Source organism: Ambystoma mexicanum, chromosome 1q, assembly GCF_040938575.1.
Source record: "Ambystoma mexicanum isolate Mex_15411 chromosome 1q, UKY_AmexF1_1, whole genome shotgun sequence".
Classification (NCBI taxonomy): domain Eukaryota; kingdom Metazoa; phylum Chordata; class Amphibia; order Caudata; family Ambystomatidae; genus Ambystoma; species Ambystoma mexicanum.
The window spans coordinates 40511421-40536206 of record NC_090922.1 but is presented as its reverse complement, the minus strand read 5'-3'; the positions used below and the strand labels follow the sequence as shown (position 1 = coordinate 40536206).

The window sequence follows — 24786 nt, the reverse complement described above, 5'->3', positions numbered from 1 at the left end:
CCTATTTCCACATTGTAGAAGGTGATTAATCTATTCTCCTTCAGCCAGGATTTATTACATTTGTCATTAAAGCGACAAAGAAGAGAGAATAAAATGTTTTTCCTCTTATTTTTCTGCAGCTTGTCCCTCAATTGGTTCGCATCCTCAAAAACCTTATCATGTCAGGATATTCACCAGAGCATGATGTATCTGGAATAAGCGACCCTTTCCTGCAGGTGAGTTATGACCCTGCATGTGACTGTCATCCGGGGATGGGTAAGAGGTGAACAGATTTCAGTCCTTGGCTGGTGGTAAGCATGATTGAGCTGGCTGTGGTTGCATTCGGATGAAGGAGTAGCTGATGGATAGCATGGATGGGAAGAAAGCACAATAGAAGTTGGGCAAGAGGTGAATGAGACTGATGTGGCTGGTAGCGTGAGTTGATATGAGTGAAGAAGTCAGATGAGATGGGCAAAGAATTGAAGAGTGGCCCGAGGAGATGCTGGGTAAGGATTTGTGGTATGAAAGGGATGAAGTGGGGAGAGGAGGGGCAGGCCTGTGAATGGAAGTTGATGGAACATGCTAGAGTGTAACTGTGGTAAATGGACTTGAGAAGAATGTAGTCATTCACAAGGGTATCCAGTGAAAATGTTGTCAGCAAAAAGTAGTGAAAAATGCAGCTGAAAAGTAGCCAACATGTAGTGCTGCTAGGGTCATTGTTAGGGTTAAGGAGGGTTTTGTGGGCTTGTGATTGCCTGGTTTTCAGGCTAGAATAGCGGTTAGGGAAAGGACAGGGGTTAGAGTTGAATTAAGGATAAGGGCTAGGGTTACAGTAAAGATTTTGGTTAGAATTGCGGGTAAGAGCTGGGGTAAGGGTGGTTGCTGCAGGGCTGGTAAGGCCAAGGTTAGTGTTGGAGCAAGGATTTGGGTTAGGGCACAGACTGTCATTTGTGGGGAGCTTGTGATGAGGTTGGAATTAGGTTGGAATTAGGTTCCCTGTTCAATTTCCATTGTGTTTTGAATAGCATGAACTTAAAATGCTTTAGCGTGCTGAAGGGTTGGTGTTCTGTAAGAGTTCAGGGTAGTACATAGAATTAGGGGAAGGTTTGGGAACTGAGTTACAGTGATTGTGAAGGTTTTATTAAAGATTTGGGTCATTTTGTTAGGATTGCAGTCTTGTATGTTTTGTGTATCTAAAAATAGCTTTTTCTTTTTGGGCCGTGGTGGAAGGAGGTACACAGTAAAGCGAGGGAAGGGTGGAATTGATTAGAGGCGTCGAGCTGCGATTTACTTCTGTCGGGTACTCTAGAGTCAGTTTTTCTTAATGTCTGTTCAATCGAAGTTAAATAAAGTTTAAAACAAAAGTTATTTTTGGTTTCCTTATTACAGGCAACATTTTCACACTTGCCATTGATTGTATTGAATTACTACACTTTTTAAAGACTTATTGCGGGCTACATTTTCATATTTAACTGTCAAGAGCACATAGAACTGTCAGGAGCAATGATTGTAACAGAAGTGTATATGGGAGAAAGGTTTAGCAATGAGGAGGTGACTCTACAGAAAAGAGTGACACGTTTTAGTATGATCATCGATGGGAACCTATTTTCGGTGTGAAATAGTGTATACATTAAAATACTGTGTATAACCTGCCATGTCAGGGTAGGATCCATAATTATCTGAGGTTACTTTTTATTTGAAGAAATTGATTCTCAGACTTGTCCCTTCATCATAACCTGTGACGGTGGCCAAAAGCCCATCACCATCCTCTGTTTTTCTGCTGTCCTGTTTAGTCAACGGCAACAGTGCTGAAGTGAATGGGAAAACACCTCCTGGTTATGGCACTTTTTAGAGCCATTTGGATGAAAAGGACTTGAGGTGCTCTGCATTTATGATACGTAGGATGTAGAAAGTTCTCATTCAAAGGGATTGTGTCCTCTGACGTATTCCTTATCTTGATAGATTACATCCCAGCTTGCTGGCCTCAGAAATGTTTTCAGTAGAGGGCGCTGCGCATCGACGTCCCTCGAGCTGGTGTCCCTTGACAGCCACCGTCTCGGCGCCGACTTCCTCGTGCGTATAAATGGACTCGCGCAGCGACTGTTGCTCAGTTCCGTTTTTCTGCGCTTCGTGGGCCTCGGAATCGTGTCGCTCAGTTCTTTCTTCATGAAGATTTAACTTATTCCTCGAAGATATCATCTTTATTCGATGGCTTCCTCATTTGAATCGTCGACCCAACGGTCCGGCTTCTAAAAGTTTCACGATTGTGGGAAGAAAATGTCGTTGACGGATCCTCACAGGATCTGTTTGTGGTGCCTGGGATCGGAGCATCACTGTTCGGAATGCGAGGACTGCATGGCCATGACGGCGAAAGCCTTGAAGGAGCGTAAGGGGAAGCTAGAAAGAGGTAAGACTCTTAAAACTTCTACTCCTTCGAAAGTTTCTTCGTCAGAGTCGAGACATTCGTCTCCTCGCCGTCACAGGAAACATTCCCGTTCAAAGTCTCGAAGGGGTTCCCATCAGTCTTCGAGATCGAAACACTTGAAAAAGAGGCGTTGTAGATCTCCCTCTTCTTCACCGTCTTCGGTTTCCCCGGAAAGGGTCACCTGCCCCACGAAACACAGCTCTCCAGCTAAGTGGGAGGAATCCTGTATGAAAATGCTTAGCATCTTTGAGAAAGCAGCCTCGACCCCCTCGGAGACAGCTAAAGGTGAAACCCTGGGTGAAGGACCCGAAAAATCAAAATGCTGCGAGTCGTTACACCCGGCGAAAGAAACTGCCTGAGAGCGTCATGAACCCTTGAGTAAATGCAGTAAAACCGCTTCATCGACAATGGCGTCGAAGGTTTCTTCGACTCATAAATCTGCGTCATCGACGCCTTTGTTGAAGGGTCCGTTGACGCATAAATCGGTTGCATCGACACCATCTTCGATGCCACTGTCAACTCCGATAAAAGACAGACCTACTACTGTCACTGCATCTCAGTCAGTAGAGGTGCCGAGGACTTCAACCATGACTTCGAGGATGCCGTCGAAAACTTCGACGATTCAGAGTAGGATTCCGATCCTCTCGAGTACTTCGAGGCCTCTACAAACTTTTTCGACGTCCTTTTCGGGTTTGTCTAAGCCTTTGACTTCCACGTCGACAACTTGGACGTTTTCTCAACCGGTGACAACAAATCTGGCCCCTTCTGCTCTCGAAATGGGTTTTAAACCATACCCTAGGTCTGATTATTTTAAAGCTTTGTCCTCTATATATGAGGAAGGGGAGGATTCCGACCATGAGACCCTTTGGGTTGCAAAGGACCACACCACGCATACCAGAAGAATTTATCTCTGAAGAGAACAGGTTAAAGGATCTTCAAGACTCTTTACATGAGGCAAGTGGTTTAGATAATTCTCCAGAAGTAGTTTGCGAAACCAGACCCTGGGGAGCATGCTGAGACCCCTTATAGGGTTCTGATGGCCAGAATAATAGAGTTCATGGGGCGGTCTACACCTACACCTTCTTTTCAGCAGGATGACCTTACTGACATTTAAGTTGAAGGTCCACAGGAAGATCCTGTTCCTTTTTATACTGCACTGCAAAGAAAAATCTCTGCTAATTGGGGAAACTCCTGAAGTGATCCCGTCAGTTAACAAACTATCTGCCAAATACACGGTATCTGCTTCAGACCCTGAATATTTGAGCAAACCTCCAACTCCAGAGAGTTTGGTTGTACAAGCAGCAACTTCATCAAATAGTAGATCTGCATACCCTACTATTCCACAAGACAGGGATGATAAAAGGTTTGACGCTATGTCAAAAAGTCTTTTCGGCATGTAGCATCGCGCTTAAATCTATTAATGCCACTTTCACGCTTGCAAGATTCAGCCATACACTTTGGGAGTGTGCTTCATCTGCGGCTGACTGTCTCCCGGAAGGAGAGGAAAGGGAAGCATTTTTAAACATCATTAAAGATGGGAAAGATGCAATGTGCGAGTCCCTTCAAACAGGCATTGATTCTGCTGACAGTATCAGCAGGGCCATGGCGGCAAGTAATACAATCCGCAGATTTGCATGGTTGCGAAAGTCTGGTTTTGCTCCAGATGTACAGGCTAGACTTTTGAATATGCCCTTTGACGGCTCTTCTTTATTTGGTAAGAATGCTGATGACAACCTGGAGAAGTTACAAACATCTAAGGCAGCAGCGAAATCTCTTGGAGCTGCAATCCGTCAGACTCTGAATCGCCCCTCAGGAACCTCCTGGAGGGGTAGGTTCTTTCGCTTTTACTCTGCATTCGGAAAAGGCAGAGGACAGCCAGCTCAAAGGGGCCAAAAACCATTCACCCGTGGTGGACGGGTTAAAGGTACAAAAGCCGCAGCAGCAGGTGCCTCTTTACCCTCGGCATCTGCGTCAGCCGCTTCTAAACCCCTCTGAGGTCTCTCCTCACAAGACACCAGTAGGGGGCAGGTTAATTCAACATCTGGCGGAATGGCAGGCTATTACGTCGCATGCTTGGGCATTGGAGACAGTTGCCCAAGGTTACTGCCTGCCTTTTGTACACACCCTCAGTCATCCACGTGGGAACAACTCTTTGAGGTTTCCAGATCCGCTCCTTTTGCAGGAGATTCTAGACCTGCTAGAGGAAGGTGCCATAGAACCGGTACCTGCAGCGTAGAGGAACAAGGGTTGGTATTCCCTCTACTTCCTAGTACCGAAGAAGGACGGAGGACTGAGACCCATCTTGGATTTACGAGAATTGAACAAATTCCTCAGGAAGGACAAGTTCAAGATGGTAACTCTCTCAGATCCTTCAGGCCCTCCAGCTTCAGGACTGGTTGGTATCTCCAGACCTTCAGGATGCTTATTTCCATGTGCCAATCCATCTCAAACACAGGAAATACCCGAGGTTCGCAATTGGCAACTCTCACTATCAATTTTGAGTTCTGCCATTTGGGCTGACCTCCGCCCGAGGCTCTTCACCAAGCTAATGTTGGTAGTGGCTGCAAGTCTAAGGAGGGAAGGGATCCACGTCTACCCCTACCGGGACGATTGGTTGATCAGAGCAGTACCTTCGGAACAAGCTCCGATCCAGCTAGATTATGTCTGCCACTTCCTTCACAAACTGGGCTTCTCCCTCAATTTAAAGAAGTCACAGATGATACCATCAGAGACTTCAGTTCATTGGAGCGGTCCTGGACACTTCCCTGGGGAAAGCCTCGCCAACAGAGGTGAGGGCTGAAGATATTCTGCAGATGGTCACTAAGTTTCAAAATGCCCAACGTCTTCCAGCCTTTGACTTTTTGCGGTTGCTAGGCCTCATGGCATCCTGCATTTTCCTAGTGCCAGAGGCTCGCCTGAGAATGAGATCCCTCCAGTGAGCACCAAGAACCCAATGCTCGCAATTCTAAGGCGGAATGACAGATCTCCTTCAGGTCCCGGACAGGGTGGCTCGAGACCTTCGGTGGTGGGCTTGTCGGGAGAACATTTTGAAAGGAGAACAGTTTTGGCAATCATGGCCGGAGATAACAGTAGTCACGGATGCCTCACTCACGGGATGGGGAGCCCATGCCAACGACTTGACCATCAGTTGTCGTTGGTCTCCATCGGAGTCCAGACTACATATTAACCTATTAGAGCTGAGAGCGATCAGACTAGCGCTGAAAGCTTTCCTGCCATCAGTACAGGGGAGAAATGTCCTGATAATGACGGACAACACGGTGGCCATGCACTACCTCAACAAAAGAGGAGGCGTAGGATCACTGCCACTGTGCAGAGAGGCAATGCAGCTCTGGTTTTGGGCAATTCAAGAAGGAATCTCTCTATCGGCAGTTCACTTAGCCGGAGAGAAGAGCTTGACAGCGGACGCTCTGAGCAGGCAGAGCACAGTCTCCCACGAGTGGGAGCTAGCTCAGGAAGTCCTTCAAGAGATCTTCGCCCTTTGGGGAACCCCTCAAGTGGGTCTGTTCTCCATCAGTATCAACAGGAAGTGCGATAAGTTTTGTTCAAGTGAATTTCCCTCGAGAGGAGCTCTAGGGGACGCTGTCGTAGTGGACTGGGAGTGTCCACTTCTGTACGCCTTTCCTCCAGTCCCTGTCATTCCTCAGATGATCAGGAGGTTGAGAAGATTCCGGAAGACTATGATCCTAATTCCCCAAACTGGGCCAGGAGAACGTGGTACCCGAACCTTCTGGACATGTCCATCTGCCCTCCGATTCGTCTTCCGCAAAGAGAGGATCTTCTCTCGCAGAAGGGAGGTCAGGTTCTCCATCCAGACATCAGAACCCTAAACCTTCACGCTTGGTTTCTGAAAGGTTGAGATACAAGGATTGGGACCTCCCGAATGACGTCATGGAGGTGTTGCTTTCGGCTAGAAGGCCACCAACAAAGACTTTATGCCGCTGCTGTTGGAACAGATTTTGCTGCTGGTGTAGAGAATAGAATATCGAACCCTTTTCATGCAGTACACCAATGGTGTTATCTTTTTTGCTCTATTTTGCCCTATTTGGCGAATTCAGGTCTTCAAGTTGGTATGATCAAGGGCTACCTCGTAGCGCTGTCATCTTCAAGCACACTGCGGAGGAGCCATCATATTTCAAAATACCCCTAGTAATCCAATTTCTGAAGGTTAACTAATGTCTATCCCCCAAAGCCGTTCCAAGTTCCCTTGTGGGACTTAAATCTAGTCTTACATTTTCTGATGGGTACTCCCCTTGAACCACTTAAGATTTCTCACCCTTAAAACAGTCTTACTAGTGGCTCTAACATCTGCCAGAAGAGCGAGTGAATTACAAGCTCTTTCTTGCAAACCTCCTCATACAATTTTTCACAAAGACAAAGTTGTCTTACAAGTGAAGCCTAATTTTCTTCCAAAGGTGGTCTCTGAATTCCACATCACTCAGAAGATAACCTTACCTTCATTCTATCCTCCTCCCCATCCAGGGAAAGAGGAAGAGAGGCTACATAGGCTGGATCCTAGGCATGCCTTGAATTTTTATATCAGCAGACTTGCTAGGATAAGGCAAGCATACCAACTGTTTATAGGTTATGCAGGACACAAATTAGGATTGCCAATCACAAAACAGACCATATCAAGATGGTTTATTTTAGCCATTCTAGAATGCTACAAATTGGCAGGGAAAGAGCCCCCTCAACACCTTAGGGCTCATTCAACCAGGGGTATCGGAGCCTCTTCGACTCTCCAAAGAGGGGTAACGATTCGGGACATATGTGCGGCTGCCTCATGGTCGTCTGCGCATACCTTTACAAAATTCTACAATCTGGATTCTTCCTCTAGCCAGGAGACAAGATTTGGCAAAGCTGTGTTACACTCTGTTCATTCTTAAAGGGAAATATTTAAATTTTACTCCCACCTCCTTTTTCACACCACTGCTATGAGAGTCTATCAAGGTAAGGAATACGTCGGCGGACACAATCCCTTCGAAGAACAAGTTACTTCTTACCTTGTAACATTCTTTCAATTGGATGTTCCTCCGACGTATTCCTTATCGCCCCTCCCATCCATCCCCGCAGTAAAACTTTCCTTGTAGTTGCAGCTTACGCTCCTTCAAAGTCAATAACCAATTCGTGCACAGCTACATTTCAAGCTTCAAAACGGAACTGAGCAACGGTCGCTGCGCGGGTCTATACGCACAATGACTTCAGCGCCGAGACAGTGGCTGTCGAGGGACTCCAGCTCGAGGGACATCGACGCACAGCGCCCTCTACTGAAAAAAATGTCCAAGGCCAACCAGTTGGGATGTACTCTATCAAGATAACAAATACATCGGAGGAATATCCCATCGAAAGAACATTACAAGATAAGAAGTAACTTGTTCATCTGTATCATGTCCCAACAGGGTTGCTCTAAATAGTCGACACAAGGTTTTGTGTCCATCAGTTTCCTTGGCATTTCTTCCAAGGACTTGGCCAATTACATCAGTTGAAGAATTGTGCCAAATGTATTCTAGGATGAAGTCATGCTTCCTGTGTTAGAGGCTGGATACTTGGCAGGCAAGATTTGTTGGTAGTTTAGATGCTCAAGAACCTGAATCTAAAGACTGCTAAAGGGGGACCTGTGCAGCTCAGAATATAAAACTTTGAAGACTCAGGCTTCGAAAAATCATTTAAATCCTGATGGACTTGCAGGCCTAATAACTTAGTTTATCTACTCGACCTCAGAGAAATTGACCTGAGCCCTAACCCTGGTTACTCATGAAAAAACATGACCAGTAATGCAACTGTACCTCCCCTTCCTGGACATGTTGGAACACAATTTCATATAGACAGCAGAGAGCACAAAATCCCTCACTTGTGAAATGCCATTTAGCAAATATAATGTAAGGGTAAGAATACATTTGGGTGAAAAACTTGTTGGTTCGAGTTGCGTTTTTATAGTAAGTCTAAAAGTTAGGATTAATAAGTTAGGGTTAGCTTTAATAATCCCATACACAATTGACCATAAAATGTGGGCTAGGATAAGGTCAGAGTGCAAGTTAGTGTTTGGACTTATTAAAAGTGCTTGATGCAGGATTATATCACTGTGAGTAAGAGTGCATGTGTTTATTTAGCTAGACCTTTGTACCACATAATGCAGCTGATCACTAAAGATGTTTTATTGCACAATATCGGTGGCAGAGGCGTGCAAAAGGGGCTACAGATCGCTGCCTACTTTTGGCTCAATATACTCTCATGAAAATGGATGAGCAGTGCCCTAAATTACTGTTCAGGTGGATTTCTAAAATATGGCCAGGGTGGACAGATTTCAGCAGGCCACCCTAGTTATTTTGAACAGGGGAACTCTGAGTTGTTAGCAAACCCATTCAAGGTAAGCGTGGAGAGTGGTCAAGGCTTAGTTTCAGGAGAGGTGAGTGGGGTCTGGGGTCTACAAAGAGTCCACACAGTGAAATAGATAATGATTCTGCTTAGACCGGTAAGTACAAAAATACTCTTATTATAGATCCAAAGCACACTAGAAAAATGAATCAAGACTGCAATACTATCACACAACACGCAGTTATAAAACATATATACAGTCACCTTTGGTTTGTGGAAATGCATACAAATCACTTAAACACCTGAAAGGAAGGTAGGTAATTATGCAGTAAGGAAAACCAGTTCACAAGAATCAAGACTCTAACTTTATAAGACCATTCCCTATGTTGAATTTGGGCCTTGTGCCCAAAAGTCAACAAGTTCCTTTAGGAGAGGGGGCAAAGACAGTAAGAGTGGTGAAACATGTTCCAGAACACTTATCAAGGATTTTAAGGTAAGTAAGCTACTTTTTCTGTCTATTAGAAAAATTAATGTTTAAAAAGCGAGTTAATGGAATAAATCAAAGTTACATTACAAACAAAATGGGTAAGACAATCAGTTCTTCACAACGTTTATTATAGGGGAGATGATGGCATCAGTACGTTTTCAGATTACTCACTGCCCTTATTCCAGTGTTCCCAAGTGACTTGGCAGGTCGATTGGGAGTCGCTGGAGATGGGTTTCGAGGGGATTGGGTCCTCTGACGTATTCCATATCTATGACAGTAATCACCACAGCTATGCTGCTTCGGAAAATCTTTCGGCGTCTGCGTCGATGACGTTGATACGCCGTCCTCGAGGACCTCCTCCGACGGCCGACGTCACCAGATGTTATAAGTAGGACGCACGACGCCCGTAGCCTCAGTTTCGTTTTTTCCGCGAACCTGATCGCTTCGGAGATCTCGGCGCGCCTTGACGCTTTGGAGTTTCTGTTCTTTCGGTTCTTCGAACCTGTTCGTTGTGAAGTTTATCGGGATGTCTTCATCTTTTTCCAGCCCGTGTCCGGGCTTCAAGAAGTGTGGGGACTGTGGGTCCAAGATGTCGGTGACGGATTCGCATGACGTCTGCCTCTGGTGCCTCGGGGAGGCCCACGACACGGATGATTGTGTCAACTGCCAGTCGCTTACATCCAAGGCCTTGCGACTCTCTGCATCGTCGTCGTAGGTCTCAGGGGTCTCGGTCCCGGAGTGGGTCCCGCCTCTCCTCTGCCTCTTTGAGGCACTCGTGGAAGCTTCATCATCGGTCGCCAACCCCGTCCTCGTCCGAGGACTCCGCCTGTCGGCGGGTTGCTTATCCCACCAAGCATGCGACTCCGGAGGAATGGGCTTCCTTCGGTAGGAAAATGTTGGTGATTCTTGAATCGCAGGGCACCGGTCCGTCCGCGCCTCTGAGTGGGGTCGGGCGTGACCGTATTAGAGACACAGCTCGTACGCCTTCGGGCTCAGGTGGGCGGCACGATTCGTGGGAAAGGTCCCGCTCGGACAAGGGGAATCGTTCTAGTCATGCCCATTCAAGGTCCCGGTCCTCGACGCCCTCGAGACCGTGTGCACCTGTGAAGACTTCAAAGAAGACGTTGACGCCTGTGGCGCTGAGGTCGTCGAGGGACACGCTCGGGGCTCCGCCCTCGAGGCCTGTGTCGAAGCTGTCGGTGCCGCGCTCGACGTCGACGCCACTTCAATCAATGCCTTTCGAGGCTGTTTTGTCGGAGGTACCCTGTGGCACGGTGGAACCCCCTAGAAAGGCCCTGGCCAAGACCAAACATGTCTTTGTCCCCCATTCTGTACCCACTTTCTGCCATCTTGATTATATTTCTGAGGTGGATGAGGGTTCTGAAGATGGGAATATTTCCGGATACGGTGCCAGACGAGATTATCTCTGGACATAGCCAGATGGAGGACCTGCGTCAGTCGCTGCACGACGCCAGTGGTCTGAACACCTCTCCGGAGGTGGAGTTCTGTAGGCCTGAGCCTGGCACCCATGCCGAGTCCTCGTACCAGCGCCTTATGTCGAGGGTCACTGAGTACTTGGGGTGGTCTGCTCCACCAGGGGATTTTCTGCAGGATGACCTGACGGATATCCTCGACCAAGGTCCACCAACTGACCCGGTACTGCCGTTCCATATGGCTCTGCAAAGGAGGGTGGCGGCGGCTTGGACTGATCCGGAGAGTCTCCCGGCAGTGGGCAAGTCTTTGCCGTGAAAATATCGCCCAGCCAGTAGCGACCCCTGCTACTTGACCACGCACGCCACTCCGGAGAGTTTGGTGGTGCAGGCGGCTACGTCCCCAGCAAAGCAGGCGTCGTATCCCACCATCCCTCTTGATAGGGACAACCAGGGTTTTGAATGTTGGGCGAAGAAAGTGTTTTCTTCAGGGGGATATGGCTCTTCAGGCAGCCAACTACGCATGTGCCTTGTCACGTTTCACGCACTCTGTGGAACTGTGTTTCCTTAGCGGCTGAAAACTTCCCCGGAGGGGGACGAACGGGATGGTTTTCCTGCTATGATATAGGATGGCAAGGATGCCATGTGTGAGGCCGTTCAGTCGGGTCTGGACATGGCAGATTGTGTCAGCCGGTCCATGGCGGCGAGCTCTGTAATACGCAGGTTTGCGTGGTTGCGGAAGTCGGGGTTTGCTCCTGATGTGCAAGCCCGGCTCCTCAACATGCCCTTTGATGGTGTACATCTTTTTGGCAGCAAGGCTGACGAGGGGCTTGAGAGGTTGGAGACCTCAAAAGCTGCAGCAAATTCATCGAGCGCTGCAGTTAGACAACCTCCGCCTTTTCGTCCTAGGGGACATCAATGGAGGGGAGGTTCCTTTCGTTATTACTCATCCTTTAGTAAAGCGAGAGGAGCTGCTAGTCAAAGGGGCCTCCGAAGGAGTACCAGAGGTGGACAACAAGGTACTCGAGGTGCCAAGGCCACTCGGGCAGTTGCCTCTTTGCCCTCAGGCAACGCCGCAGCCGCTTCAACTCAGTCATGAGGCCATGTCCCATGGTTCGCCGGTTGGGGGAAGGCTGGCACAGCATCATGTAGAATGGCATGCCATTACGTCAGATGTGTGGGTTCTGGAGATCATAGCCCACGCTTACTGTCTTCCTTTTCGGCAGAGGCCTCACGACAATCCACCAGGGAATCTCTCTTTGAAAAGTCCAGATCCGCTCCTTGCTCAGGAAATTCAAGCCCTGCTGGAGAAAGGCGCCATAGAACTGGTGCCTGTAGCGGAGAGGAACAAGGGATGGTATTACGCTTATTTTTTGATTTCGAAGAAAGACAGGGTTTGAGACCTATCATGGACTCGTGCGGTTTGAACAAACTCCCCAGGAAGGACAAGTTCAAGATGGTTACTCTTTCTAAAGTCCCCCGGGCCCTTCAACTTCAGGACTGGTTGGTGTCTCGACCTCAAGGTCGCTTATTTTCATGTTCCGATCCATCCAACGCACAAGAAGTACCTGAGGTTCGCGGTTGGCGACTCGCACTTTCAGTTTCGGGTCCTGCTGATATTGACCTGCGCCTCTAGGGTCTTCACCAAGCTCATGGTAATGGTGGCAGCGCATCACAGGAAAGGGGGGATTCACGTCTACCCCTACCTGGACGATTGGTTGATCAGGGCGCGCTCTCCTGAGCAAGTCCTCGATCATCTGTCAGTCACCTGCCACTCCCTCCGCAAGCTGGGCTTCTCCCTCAATTTAAAGAAGTCCCACTTGACGCCGACTCAGAGGCTCCAGTACATCAGAGCAGTGCTCGACACGTCCCTGGGGCAGTGTTTTCCTCCCCAGGTGAGGGCTCATCACATTCAGCAGATGGTACAAAAGTTCCAACATGCCCAGTCTCCCTGCGTTTGAGTTCTTAGATTGCTCGGCCTCATGGCATCCTGCATTTTTCTGGTGCCAGAGGCCAGGTTGCGGATGAGATCTTTGCAATGGGCACTCAAGCTCCTGTGGTCTCATTCCTCCGGCAGGATGTCGGACCCTGTTCAGGTTCCGCTCTCGGTCGCCCAGGACCTTCTGTGGTGGGCCGTCAAAAGCAATCTGTTGAAGGGGGCTCCGTTTTGGCTGCCCTGGCCGGAGGTGACTATCGTGACGGACGCGTACCTCACGGGATGGGGAGCTCATGTCAACGAACTGACAGTCAGCGGTCGTTGGTCTCCGTGGGAGTCCAGACTCCATATCAATCTGATGTAGCTGAGGGCCGACTGTGCGAGGAAAGAATGTCCTGATTCTGACAGACAACACAGTGGCCATGCCCTACCTCAACAAAAAGGGGGGGCAGGGTCACTTCCTCTGTGCAGGGAGGCGATGCAGCTCTGGTTCTGGGCAATCCAGCAGGAAATTTCGATCTCGGCAGTTCATCTGGCCGGAGATGAAAACGAGACTGCGGACGCTCTGAGCAGGCAGAGCGCGATCTCTCACGAGTGGGAGTTGGCTCAGGAGATTCTCCTGGAGATCTTCGCCCTTTTTGGTGGACCCCTCAAGTGGATCTCTTCGCCTCCAGTGTCAACCGGAAGTGCAAAAGGTTCTGCTTGCGGGAATTTCCTCCAAGAGGAGCCTTAGGAGACGCGTTCGTAGTGGAGTGGTCATTCCCACTGCTGTACGCGTTTCCTCCAGTCCCTGTCATCCCGCAAGTGCTGCGGAGGTTACAGAGGTCCGGTTCCCGGATGATCCTCATTGCTCCGGCATGGGCCAGGAGGAAGTGGTTCCCGGACCTTCTCGACTTGTCCATCTGCCCTCCACGTCGTCTTCCCTACCGAGATGATCTGCTCTCACGGGAGGGGGGGGTCGGGTTCTCCATCCAGAGGTCAGATCCCTCAACCTGCACGCTTGGCTTCTGAAAGGTTGAGGTATAAGGATTGGGACCTCCCTGAAGACGTGATGGAGGTGTTGCTTTCGGCCAGACGGCCGGCGACAAAGTCCCTGTACCGTTGCCGTTGGAGAAAGTTCTGCAACTGGTGCAGGGTTAAGAATGTGGATCCTTTTTCATGTGACATTCCTGTGGTTCTGTCTTTTTTGCTTTCTTTAGCCCACAAGGGCCTGCAAGTGGGTACCATTAAAGGTTACCTGGTGGCGCTGTCCATATTTAAGCGCTCGTCTTAGGAGTGTTCTTATTTTAAAATTCCTTTAATTTCTCAGTTTCTAAAAGGGCTCACTAAAGTGTTCCCTCCATCACCTTTCCAGGTGCTCGGTTGGGATTTGAACCTTGTTCTCAAGTTTCTAATGGGTGCTCCTTTTGAGCCTTTACATTCTTGCCCTTTGAGACTGTTAACTCTTAAAACTGTATTTTTAGTTGCGGTCACTTCCGCTCGCAGAGTGAGTGAGTTACAGGCACTTTCAGTTAAGCCACCCTTCACTGTGTTTCATAAGGACAGGGTTGTCCTTCGAGTTCGTCCTTCCTTTCTTCCGAAGGTGGTGTCGGAATTTGATTTAGGCCAGAAGGTTATTCTTCCGGCTTTTTATCCTCCTCCGCATCCTGGTAAGGACGAGGAGAGGCTCCATAGGTTAGATCCTAGGCGAGCTTTAAGTTTCTACATTTCACGCATGTCCCGGGTCAGAGTGGACGATCAACTCTTTATTGGTTACGCTGGAAGGCGTTTGGGAGAAGCTGTTACTAAGCAGACTTTGTCTCGATGGATTATCTTGGCAATTTATGAATGTTACCGCTTGGGGGGTAAGGACCCTCCGGTAGGCTTGCGGGTCCATTCGACTAGGGGTATGGCTGCCTCTACTGCCCTGCAGAGGGGTGTTCCCATCTGTAACATCTGTGATGCTGCCACCTGGGCTTTCGGTCCATACTTTTGTACGTCACTACTCCCTCGATTCTATACGTGGGCAGGATAGAGCCTTTGGCAAGGCGGTCCTTTACCCTGCAATTTGATTGGGCATTCTAAATTTCTATATTCTAAATTCTTGTCCCACCTCCTTACGTTGGTTCCTTACGTTGGTACTGCTTTGGGAGTCTGTCATAGATATGGAATACGTCGGAGGACCCAATCCCCTCGAAGAACAAGTTACTCTCTTACCTGGTAACATTCTTTTGATGGGATGGTCCGATGACATATTCCATATCGCTCCCTCCCTGCCTTCCCCGCAACAGAATTTCTTATGCGATTGCAGTTTACGTTTCCGCAAGGCTGATGTGGTCAGACTGGAAGAAGATTGGTGCCATACGTTCTGGGGAAAAAACAACTGAGGCTACGGGTGTCGTGCGTCCTACTTATAAAATCTGGTGCCGTCGGAGGAGGTCCTCGAGGACGGCGTATTGACGTCATCGACGCAGGACGCAGACGCCGAAAGATTTTCCGAAGCAGCACAGCTGTGGTGATTACTGTCATAGATATGGAATACGTCGTCGGACCATCCCATCGAAAGAACGTTACCAGGTAAGAGAGTAACTTGTTCTTTCCTGCCATTGTATCCAGTAGAGGAAGCCCAGGAGATGCGGGTTGAAGGAAGATTCTGTTCGGGTCCAGGAGTTGAGTGCAAACCTTTCTGAAGAAGAAATGCAGCAGGCACTGATGCAGTCTTTTTCAGGACACACTACCAGATGGATGGATGGAAGCAGGTTCCAGTGATGGTCACCGCACACAGGCAACAGCAAGCGTTTCTCCAGTCGCGAATGAAGACTGAACTCCACAACAGGATTCCCTTGATGCTGCTAAGTTGAAACTTGGCAAGAAGGCGACTTGTCGGACTAGCTGGTGACCACCGAAGTTCCAGATGTAAAAGTGGAACAGCAACGCTTCAGGCACAGTAGCCCAATTCAGAGCTAGTCAGTCCACCTTGTCGTCCAGGGACGATGTTTAAGGTCTAAAGCTGCCCGAACGCGAGAAGATGTTGACAGTAGTTAGTTTCACAAGCCGCAGGTCAAAGCACTGCAGGGGGCCTTCTTGTATCGGGTAGTCCAGCAGGGCCACGCCGGGACAGTTTCAGGAAAGGTAGTCAGGCCTCTTCAGGAGTCGTCCACGAGTCTTCAGTCGGCTACACAGGATCATTGGCTCCATTGCTGATCCTCTGGAATGGCTGTAGGACTCTTCCTCTTATCCTAAATTCAGGGTAGTGATCAAACGCAGCCCTCCAATAGCAAGGATCTGCACCACTCACTCAGCCAGCAGCAGTCCAATCGGAGGGACTGTGGGTTTCACTCATGCATGCACACTACACATTCAGGCACCACAGTTTGTGGACTGAGACCAGATAGTGCCACCCCCTTCCTGTATACACACACAATGGCATGCAGTAGCCCACAAAAGCTGCAGCTTTCCCAGGCAAATGGATGACCATATTAGGGATTTCGTGACCTGTGAAGGCAGGAAGAAGGCCAAGAAAAAAATTGGCCAAAGGACATTTTAGGACACTAGTAGCCAGATGCGGTAAACGCGAATATGCATAATAAAATAAATCAAAAAATGGTAAGCATTGGAGCTTTCATGGATTCACACACTCATGATTATTCTCCATCAGGCTGGGAATCCTTGGTAATAAAGCAGTTTTGCTTTAAATTAAGAAAATGTATTGGTACTTGTATACCCTATAGTTGTCACTTGGGGTCATACTGCCCCAGCCAACGACAGTGGTCCTCCTTAGCTCCACCCCTGGTGGTCATCTTTAGATTTTTACTGAATGTTTAAATGTTGGGAGTCCTTGTTTCACTCCTCAATTCAACTTTTTGGTCTATTTTTTAGAAAATGTTTTACTTCATCTGTTATTGCTGCAACTACAGGTAGCTGGGACCCATTGCCCGTGAAGATATGATCATCCAATCTTCTGAACATTGACTATCTTTAGAGACGCCTTCTCGATGCAGGTTTGGCGGACGCCAGGAAGTAGAGCCTCTTCAGGCCCTGCTCTAAGTGTCGAGTAATGAATATTTTTGTGGATGATCAGCACGAGAAATGCATATATTGCTTGCACCCACACGACGTGACTGCTCCATTTACCAGGCCTTCTCCACGAAGACTTGGAAGGATCGCTATAGAAGGTTGGTGGCCTGGCTGGAAGAGGGTGCCAGGGCCTCTTGTTATGGAGTCATGCCTCTGCCATGGTTGACAGACCAATAGGTTGGACTCCCTCTACGAAGAGGTTGAGACCCAACCACGAGGACACTTCCCAGCAGAAGAAACCTAAAAAGGGACATAAATTGCAGGTTCTGAGTTGCTCCCTGTCGGCACAGCGGCCCAATCTCCTGTCCAGCCTACGACTGCATCGTCTACGATCACGGCTACGCCGACTACTACACACTCATCCCACTCTTCGGACACAAGGGTTCAGTCGACGACTACCCCGGTGAGTCACCTGCGAACACCGTCGTGTCTGTCAGTTACTTCATCCATGACCTTGTCAAAGACAGTCCCGTCTATGGTCCATCGATGAAAATCTACCACTGCGTCGATGACCGCTTTGTCCATGATAGCTTCTTCGATTACTAGTGTTAGGCAGAATTGCATGCAGTACCCTCTGGGACCACCACATACAATTAGGACTACAGTTGTAAGCAAAAACCAACCTTTGGTATAAGTCTGTAATACACAGTTTGTGTTAGCGAGCTGAGCAGCCAGGCTTATCTCAAGAGGGAATGTGAGCAGTACAAGGATGTTACACAGAAGTCTTACAATCAAAATGGTTCAAGTAGACACTTACACTCAAGGTTACTTGGTAAAACACTTATTAATTTATTACACAGTCATTTAGAAAACATTCACTAGAAGGAGGCAACTTAATATTATACACAAATATACTTCAACACCAAACCAATATGTTTCTAAGTAAATTAAGCTCCCCAGAAATGGGAGCAAAATAGTATTTCAGTTACTTTAAAAAGGAGGGTAAAGGCACAAGTTAATAGAATAGATCACAAATACTTTTAGGCAGTGCAAATAGTTTCAGTTCAATAGGCCTAGGCCAAAGTCAATGGCCTAGTGTCTTGGATAGGAAAGAGCAGTTCTTGTAGTAAACGGTAAAGTCTTTGCCAATGCTCTCAGAAGTAGTTCGTACGAAAAAGAATTATATATTGGGTCACAAGCTGATTAGGCATGCAAGTTGGGAAAGTTCCACAAACGTTCACCGCGAGAGATGCGTTCTCTCAATTGGGTTGGCACAGTACCTTAGTATGAAGCAAAAAGATGCAGCTGAAGGCGTTGGTTCCTGCAGATCTCGCTGTTCCTGGACCTCAGTCGTGGGTACAAGAGGGAGGACGTCGGGGGTACTCCTGCACTGCACTGGATCGTCCGATAAAACGCGGACAAAATGGAGTCACTTCTGTTCGAGTAGTTATGCACACACCTAACCAGCTCAGAGAATGGTATCCAGGTGCCACCAACTCAAAGGGAGAAGTCGTCCTTGATGGGCTTCTCTGGCGGGGTGAACTTCGCGATTCAGACCTGCAGCAGGGTTTCGCCGGGCAAACCAACAATCCAGGAGTTGCAGCAGCTGCCCTCTTCCAGCTCGTCTTCGGTTCTTTTGTTCCAGTGGTCGACTCTGCTTTCCAGTCCCAGAGACTCGCCTTTTAAACAGTTTTTTTCTCCCTTTCATTCCTGCCTAGCTGCCACTCACCCAGTAGGGTGGCTGTCCTTGCCCGACAATCAGCCAGCCAATCGAGCCAGAGTGCATTTGGTTCTCCTAGGAGACGAAACGCAGGGAGTTTTGGGCACCTCCCTCACATCCTGCCCACTCCAGACAGTCAGACGCGGTCTTCAGTCCTGAAGCCCACCCAAGGCATAGAAACAAAGGGTTCAAACCTGGTTTGGCGCGCAGAGACAAACTCTAGAAGGACCTTTCCAAAAAGAAATGGTGGAAAAAGAAGACCGGGACCCATTTAAACAAAGCGGCTTAAGGCATCATCTTGAAAAAACATGGCTCCAACGATTTTTAGCTACCGGTATTTGTGGTCGGGAAAAATCTTTGTAGTTCGTTGTAAAACCACTGCCACCAGCCATTTCGATAGGAAAGGGTAGCATTTAACTGCTACATGAGTTTCTAGGCACGGGATACTAGGTAACCCCTCCAGCACTCCATTGTAAGATAGTGTGTGCTGGGTATAGGAATTTAAAAAGACTAGTAAAGTCAATTTAACCTTGCATTCTCTGGGAAACAGTAGTTTATCCCAGATAAGTTATTTAAACCTTTGGGCATCTAAAGACATCCCTGTGTCACTGCACTGAGGGTGCTGTGCAACACACATGAAAAGATGCCTATGGAGTTATCTTAAAACTCCATAATGAAAGGACACAAGAGTAAAATGCATCAGAATACATGAAAAAGTGGGGAAAAGGCTCACTCTTTCCAGGTAAAAAAAAATCAAGTCCTCAAAATCCAGCAAAGTTGCTGGGGGTCTCTAAGGTGAAGGGAATTAGCACATGTTTGAGAATTCTCCCTAACGCTCGTCTCCCCACCCCCAGACTAAGTGACAGGAGGATTTAATACACCCCTTGATGAATCTCCTTACTCCAGTTGGTCAAACATACTGGAGAGACCATCAGCATTTTGGTGATTACACCCTGACCTTTGTTCAATGGTAAAATCAAACCCCTCTAGGCTGATTGACCATATTAACAATTTAGGATTTTCCCCCTTCATCTGCATTAACCATCTCAAGGGTTGGTGGTCAATCTGAATCACAAAAGTAGATCCATACAAGTATGGTCTAATCTTCTTCAGTGACCACACAATAGCAAAATATTCTCTTTCAGTGGTTGCCCACCTTGTTTCTGGTTCCTTCAGCTTTCTGCTGATGAAGCAGATGGGGTGCTACCTACCTTTCTCATCCTGCTGACTCAGAACTGCACCTATAGCTGTATTGGAAGCATCTGTTCGCACATTGAAAATTTTGGCTGTAGTCGGGAGCTCTTAGGACTGGAGCTTTACAAAGGGCGTTCTTAAGTCCTTCAAATGCCTTGTTGTACTCCTCATTCCACCTGACCCTTTTAGGGAATTTGTGTGAGGAGACTACATTCAAGGTAGAAGCTATGGACCCATAGTTCTCTATGAAGTTCCTACAATAACCAGTGAGACCTAGGAAGGCTCTCACTTGAGTTTGAGTAGTAGGGGTGGCCCATTCGTGTACAGCTTGTACTTTGCTAGGCAATGGCCTTATTTCACCTCCTCCTACCTCATGTCCAAGGTTAGACCACTTTGCTCTGACCAATTTGACATTTACTTGCCTTTATGGTCGGATGGGCCTGCTCAAGAGCCTGCAAAACATATCCTAAGTGGTCAACATGTTCTTTCCAAGTAGGGCTGAACACTACAATGTCATCCAAGTATTCCATGCAGAAGTCCTCCATCCCATTCAGAACTTGATTAACCACCCTTTGGAATGTTGCAGGTGCATTCTTTAATCCAAAAGGCACTACCCTAAACTGGTAAAGGCCTGCTGGGGTTGAAAATGCAGTTTTCACCTTGGCATGGTCTGTCAGGGCTATTTGCCAATAGCCTGACGTTAGGTGAAATGTACTGAGGTACTTGGCTGAACCAAGTTTGTCCACCAGCTCATCTGTCCTAGATAAAGGATGGGCATCCGTCTTAGTGACTGCGTTTAGAGCTCTATAGTCCACACAGAATGTCAATTCTTTGGATCCTGCCTTTGTTACTAGTACAACTGGACTAGACCATGGACTGGTAGAGGGTTCTATTACCCCACAATCAAGCATCTTGTTGACCTCTTCCTTTATGTGGGTTCTTATATGATCTGACATCCTGTAACCTCTGCTTTTAACCAGTAAACAGTCACCATTGGGAATATCATGCTGGCCCCAAGGGGTCAAGCCTGGTGATAGTGAAAACAGGGAGGCAAACTGATTTAAAAGAACTTGCTCTCCTCCTGTTGTTCCAGTGTCAGATTAGAAGAGAGAATAACTCCTTCTATTTTCTCATCTAAAGGTTGTCCCATGAGATCAGGTAGAGGTTCACTCTCTTCCTCCTCTTGAGGAGATGGGGAGCAGGTGCAAGTGGAACTAGGTCACCTGGCCTAAGCCCCGCCCACCTGGTGCTTTCCTGCCTGCCGCTCTTTTTCACCACTTAGCAAGCCCCGCCCACCTGGTGCCTTCCTGCTTGCCGTTCTGTTTCCCTACTTAAGAAGCCCTCCAGCCTCTTTTCCTTTGCAGATGGGGAGCAGGTACAAGTGGATCTATGTCACCTGGTCTAAGCGCTGCCTCTTCCTTCCTGCTCTTAACTATTAGATCAAGGGCTTCTCTTGCCTGGGCATCCGAAGTGACTGGCAGATGAAGAAAAGGGCAATTCCTGTTTGGACCTGTTTGGACCAGGAGAACCCAGGGCCCGACCCCCTGCTCAGACAGCAGGTAAGCATGCACCAACATGTGTTACCCCCTCCGTCCCCACAGGCCATCCCCACCCCCTTTGGTCCACCTGTGATGTTCCCTTGTGCCCCCCCCCTTCCCGCACACAGGTGTTGCCTGTTTTGCCTGATTCTTCTACCCTGCTCCCCCTCAACCGCCTCCAGCCTACTTCTACAGGAGTCTGTCCTGATGCAGTCTGGTTTCACCATCACCGTCTTGTGGCCAATGCTGGATTTGACTTTTATGGACTTCATTCATTCACGGTGCTTCTCTCTTTCTCAATTCTCATGCTCTACTTACTTTGCATCTTGTACTCATGGGGACCCATCTTCATCTTGTATCCTGGCTTGCAACATTATGTGTTACTACTGACTTCTGCAATTGTATTTGCTCTCCACTCTTGCCTCTCCACTCATTTTGACTGCTTAATCTCTGTTCTCTCCTCCTTTCCCTTCTCCTTTTTCCCATCTCCTCCCCCTACTTTCTTCTATGCACTTACTCTATCAGAATTGTCCCTGGACCTAATATGATAGCAACCTAGTCTGTTTCCTCCAACCTCCCATTACTGTTTTTTGCCTCCCCACCCCCTCGAGCACTATCTGAAATGTGGTCAGGCCTAGTATGATAATTGCTTGTTTTGTTCCTCCCCTCCCTTTTTGCACCCCTCTCCCTCACCTTTTGTTTTTCTCCGGCTCTACCAGAAATGTCATCAGACCTAGTACGGTAGTCGCCTGTCTGTTTCCATTTCTTTCCCGCTCTCCCCATCCCTTCATTAACCATGTCTTAGGTCTTGCACTATCTGAAATGTCGTCCGGCCGAGTACGATAGTTAATTTCACATCCTTACTGTTCATGGCATGTAAGAATGTCTTTGTATTTTCCCTTGTTCCCTCCCTTGCCTTGAAGCGCTTTGAAACACATTGTGTATAGGCGCTATATAAATAAACTATCATATCATTGAGCTGAAGCTAGAAGCAAAGCTCCCACTTCGGGTCTTGAGACATAGGCTTTTAGACGGTTGGTGTGAAAGACCCTGGGGGCCTCCTTAGGATTGCCTAAGTCCACCCGATAATTGACCTCTCCATGTTTTCCCACAACCTTGAAGGGTCCAATCCATGTAGGTACCATAATTAAAACTTGCTGGTCTTGAGTAAACTCAACCATGTTGGCCTTCTGGTCATGCCAATGCTTCACCAGAGCCTGACCTGCTTTTAAGTTATCAGATGATTCTGTCATCATTTGTGTAATTCTCCTGCCGAGACCTAACACATAGCCAGAGACTCGCTTGGGAGAAGGAGCACTCTCCAACCCCTCCTTAATTAGGACCAATGGACCTCTAACTTAATGTCCATAGAAAAGCTCAAAGGGACTAAATCCAACTCCCTCCTGAGGGACTTCTCTACTAGCAAATGAAGGCATGGCAGTAGAAGGTCCTACTTTCTTCTAAGGGGTTCCTCTAAAGCACCTATCGTGCTCTTCATAGTACGGTTAACCCTCTCTACCAACCCAATCATCTGGGGATGGTAGGCAGTTGAGAACTTGTAAGACACCCCACAGTTTTTCCACATGGCCTGCATGTAGTGGGACATAAAATTGGATCCCCTGTCAGAGATGACTCCTTAGGAAAACCTACCCTGGTAAAAAATACCGAGTAGGGCCTTAGCAACAGCCTGAGCTTTAACAGTACTCATAGGTATAGCTTCAGAATACCTAGTAACATGGTTTACTACAACCAATATAAATCGATTGCCTGAAGAGTTTGGAGGGTCCAAGGGACCAACAATGTCGATTCCTACCCTCTCAAAAGGGACTCCCAACCCTGGGAGTGGCACTAAAGGTGCCACATTCTTGGCTCCACACTTGCCAGGTATCTGACCTATGTGACAGCTCGTACAGAATTTATCTACATCAGCCGCCAACTTTGGCCAGTAGAAATACAGAGAAAGCCTTTCCTTGGTCTTCTTGAAACTAAGTGACCAGCCAAAGGAATCTCGTGGGCTAACTGTAGGAACTGGTGTCTAGAGGCACTACAAGTCTTCTGTAGTCCCCTGGGTTAGACTCAGTTGGTTCACTGTAGAAGAGGCCATCTTCCCAGTACAACCTATCCTTTCCTGGCTCTTGCCTGTCCAGCTGGGAAAGCTGCCTGTTGGCAAAGACCTTCAAGAGTAGGGCACTCTTTGACCTCTGCTGAAGTCTGCCATACAGGGGCCACCTTCTGCCAGTAAAGACTGCAGCTCAGGGTGGTCTTTAGGATCCAGATCTCCAACAAGGGTAAGGTCTTCTTCCAGATCTGAATCTTCAGCAGCTGATTCAACCTTTCCTGGTTGTTCCTCACACTCAGCCTCAGCTGGTGGAGCAGTCATAGTTGTGACGTTGGACAGTCCTCTCGGGGATGTCCTTGTTGGTAGCACAGGAGTGTTCTCTGGCTTTTTCTTTGAGACCTTAGGTTTCTCCTTTGGCTCATTCTTCTTAGAAATGGCAGTTAGCAGTTCTTGTGGACTGGGTGCTATAGATTCCTCTATAACATCCACTAGAGATTCAGTCAAAGTACTCTCTCTGGCCTTCCTTGTCTGCGCCTGTTTCCTTTTGCTGGGAGGCCCGGGGGTGTTTGATACAATCCAAGAGTTTTTAAGTCATTCTCCAACAGGACTCTCCCAGGCACTTCACATTGTACACGAACAGGTATATATATATATATATATATATATATATATATATATATATATATATATATATATATATATATATATATATATATATATATATATATATATATATATATATATATATATATATATATTTTATTAGGCATTTTTCAAACAGATAACATTTAGTCAATGACCGTCTAAAGCAATATCCCCTCACCCCCTCCTAACCTTTCGAACGGGAAGCATTCAATGAATGTATGTCTCTTATAGCTGATGACGTTGGGAAGTGGGAACCTCGGTGGGTTTAAAACAGTCACTTATAGGCTTCAAGGAAGGAAGCCCATTCCATTTCTCTGTTCGGTCGGTGATCGTATAGGAGGCTGGTTATGTTTTTCATTTCGTAAAGGTCTTTGGCTTTTCTCACCCAGGTAGCCTTGTTTGGGAGGGCGGGCAGTTTGTAGCAAATTGTGATGCAAGTCCTTGCCGCCAGTAATAGAAAGTGAGTTATATGGGTAACCTTTTTCCATTGTTCTTAATGCTGTTCCAGGCCAAATAGGACCAGTTTGGGGTCTAAATCGCTGGGAAGCCCTTCAATATTTCTGATCTATGCTAGTACCTCCTTCCAGTATGCTTGTGACTTCGGACAAGCTCACCACATGTGCCAGTAGACCGCCTGGGCACTGCATCCCCTCCAGCACATGGGACCCGTTCGGACAAACATTTTCTAGAGTCTCATAGGATCAAATTGCCACCTGTGCAATCATTTTATACCGTGGAGTTTATTTTGGGCCGAGATCGACGTTTTGTGGGCTGACCTGCATAACACAGACCATTGGTCGTCTGACATTGGGCCCATGTCTTGCTCCCATCTTTTTCAGAGGCTCTCTGTCTTGGTCCCCTTAGCCTCGTTGAGTGCTGCGTAGAACCCCGAAATGAGTCCTTTGGTGTGGGAGGACTCGCTCACGTTTCTTTCCAGGGGGGTTGAGGTCTCTCATGAGCTTGTCCTTCCATTTCTTTGCCATCAAGTTGCCCTTTAACTGGAGGAACTTAAACACATCCAGCGGTCCCATCTGTAGACCTGCC

At 47.7% G+C, this 24786-nt stretch overlaps 1 protein-coding gene across 3 annotated transcripts in view; it reads left to right on the top strand.

Annotated features, from left to right (window-relative positions):
* The window catches only part of AP1G1 (adaptor related protein complex 1 subunit gamma 1), a 1918561-nt gene that overhangs the window by 536234 nt on the left and 1357541 nt on the right, over positions 1 to 24786 (top strand). For all 3 annotated transcript variants that reach the window (XM_069635469.1, XM_069635470.1, XM_069635471.1), the window contains one exon: positions 120 to 215. In XM_069635469.1, coding sequence (XP_069491570.1) covers positions 120 to 215 — 96 coding nt within the window. The remainder of the gene's footprint in view (positions 1 to 119; positions 216 to 24786) is intronic.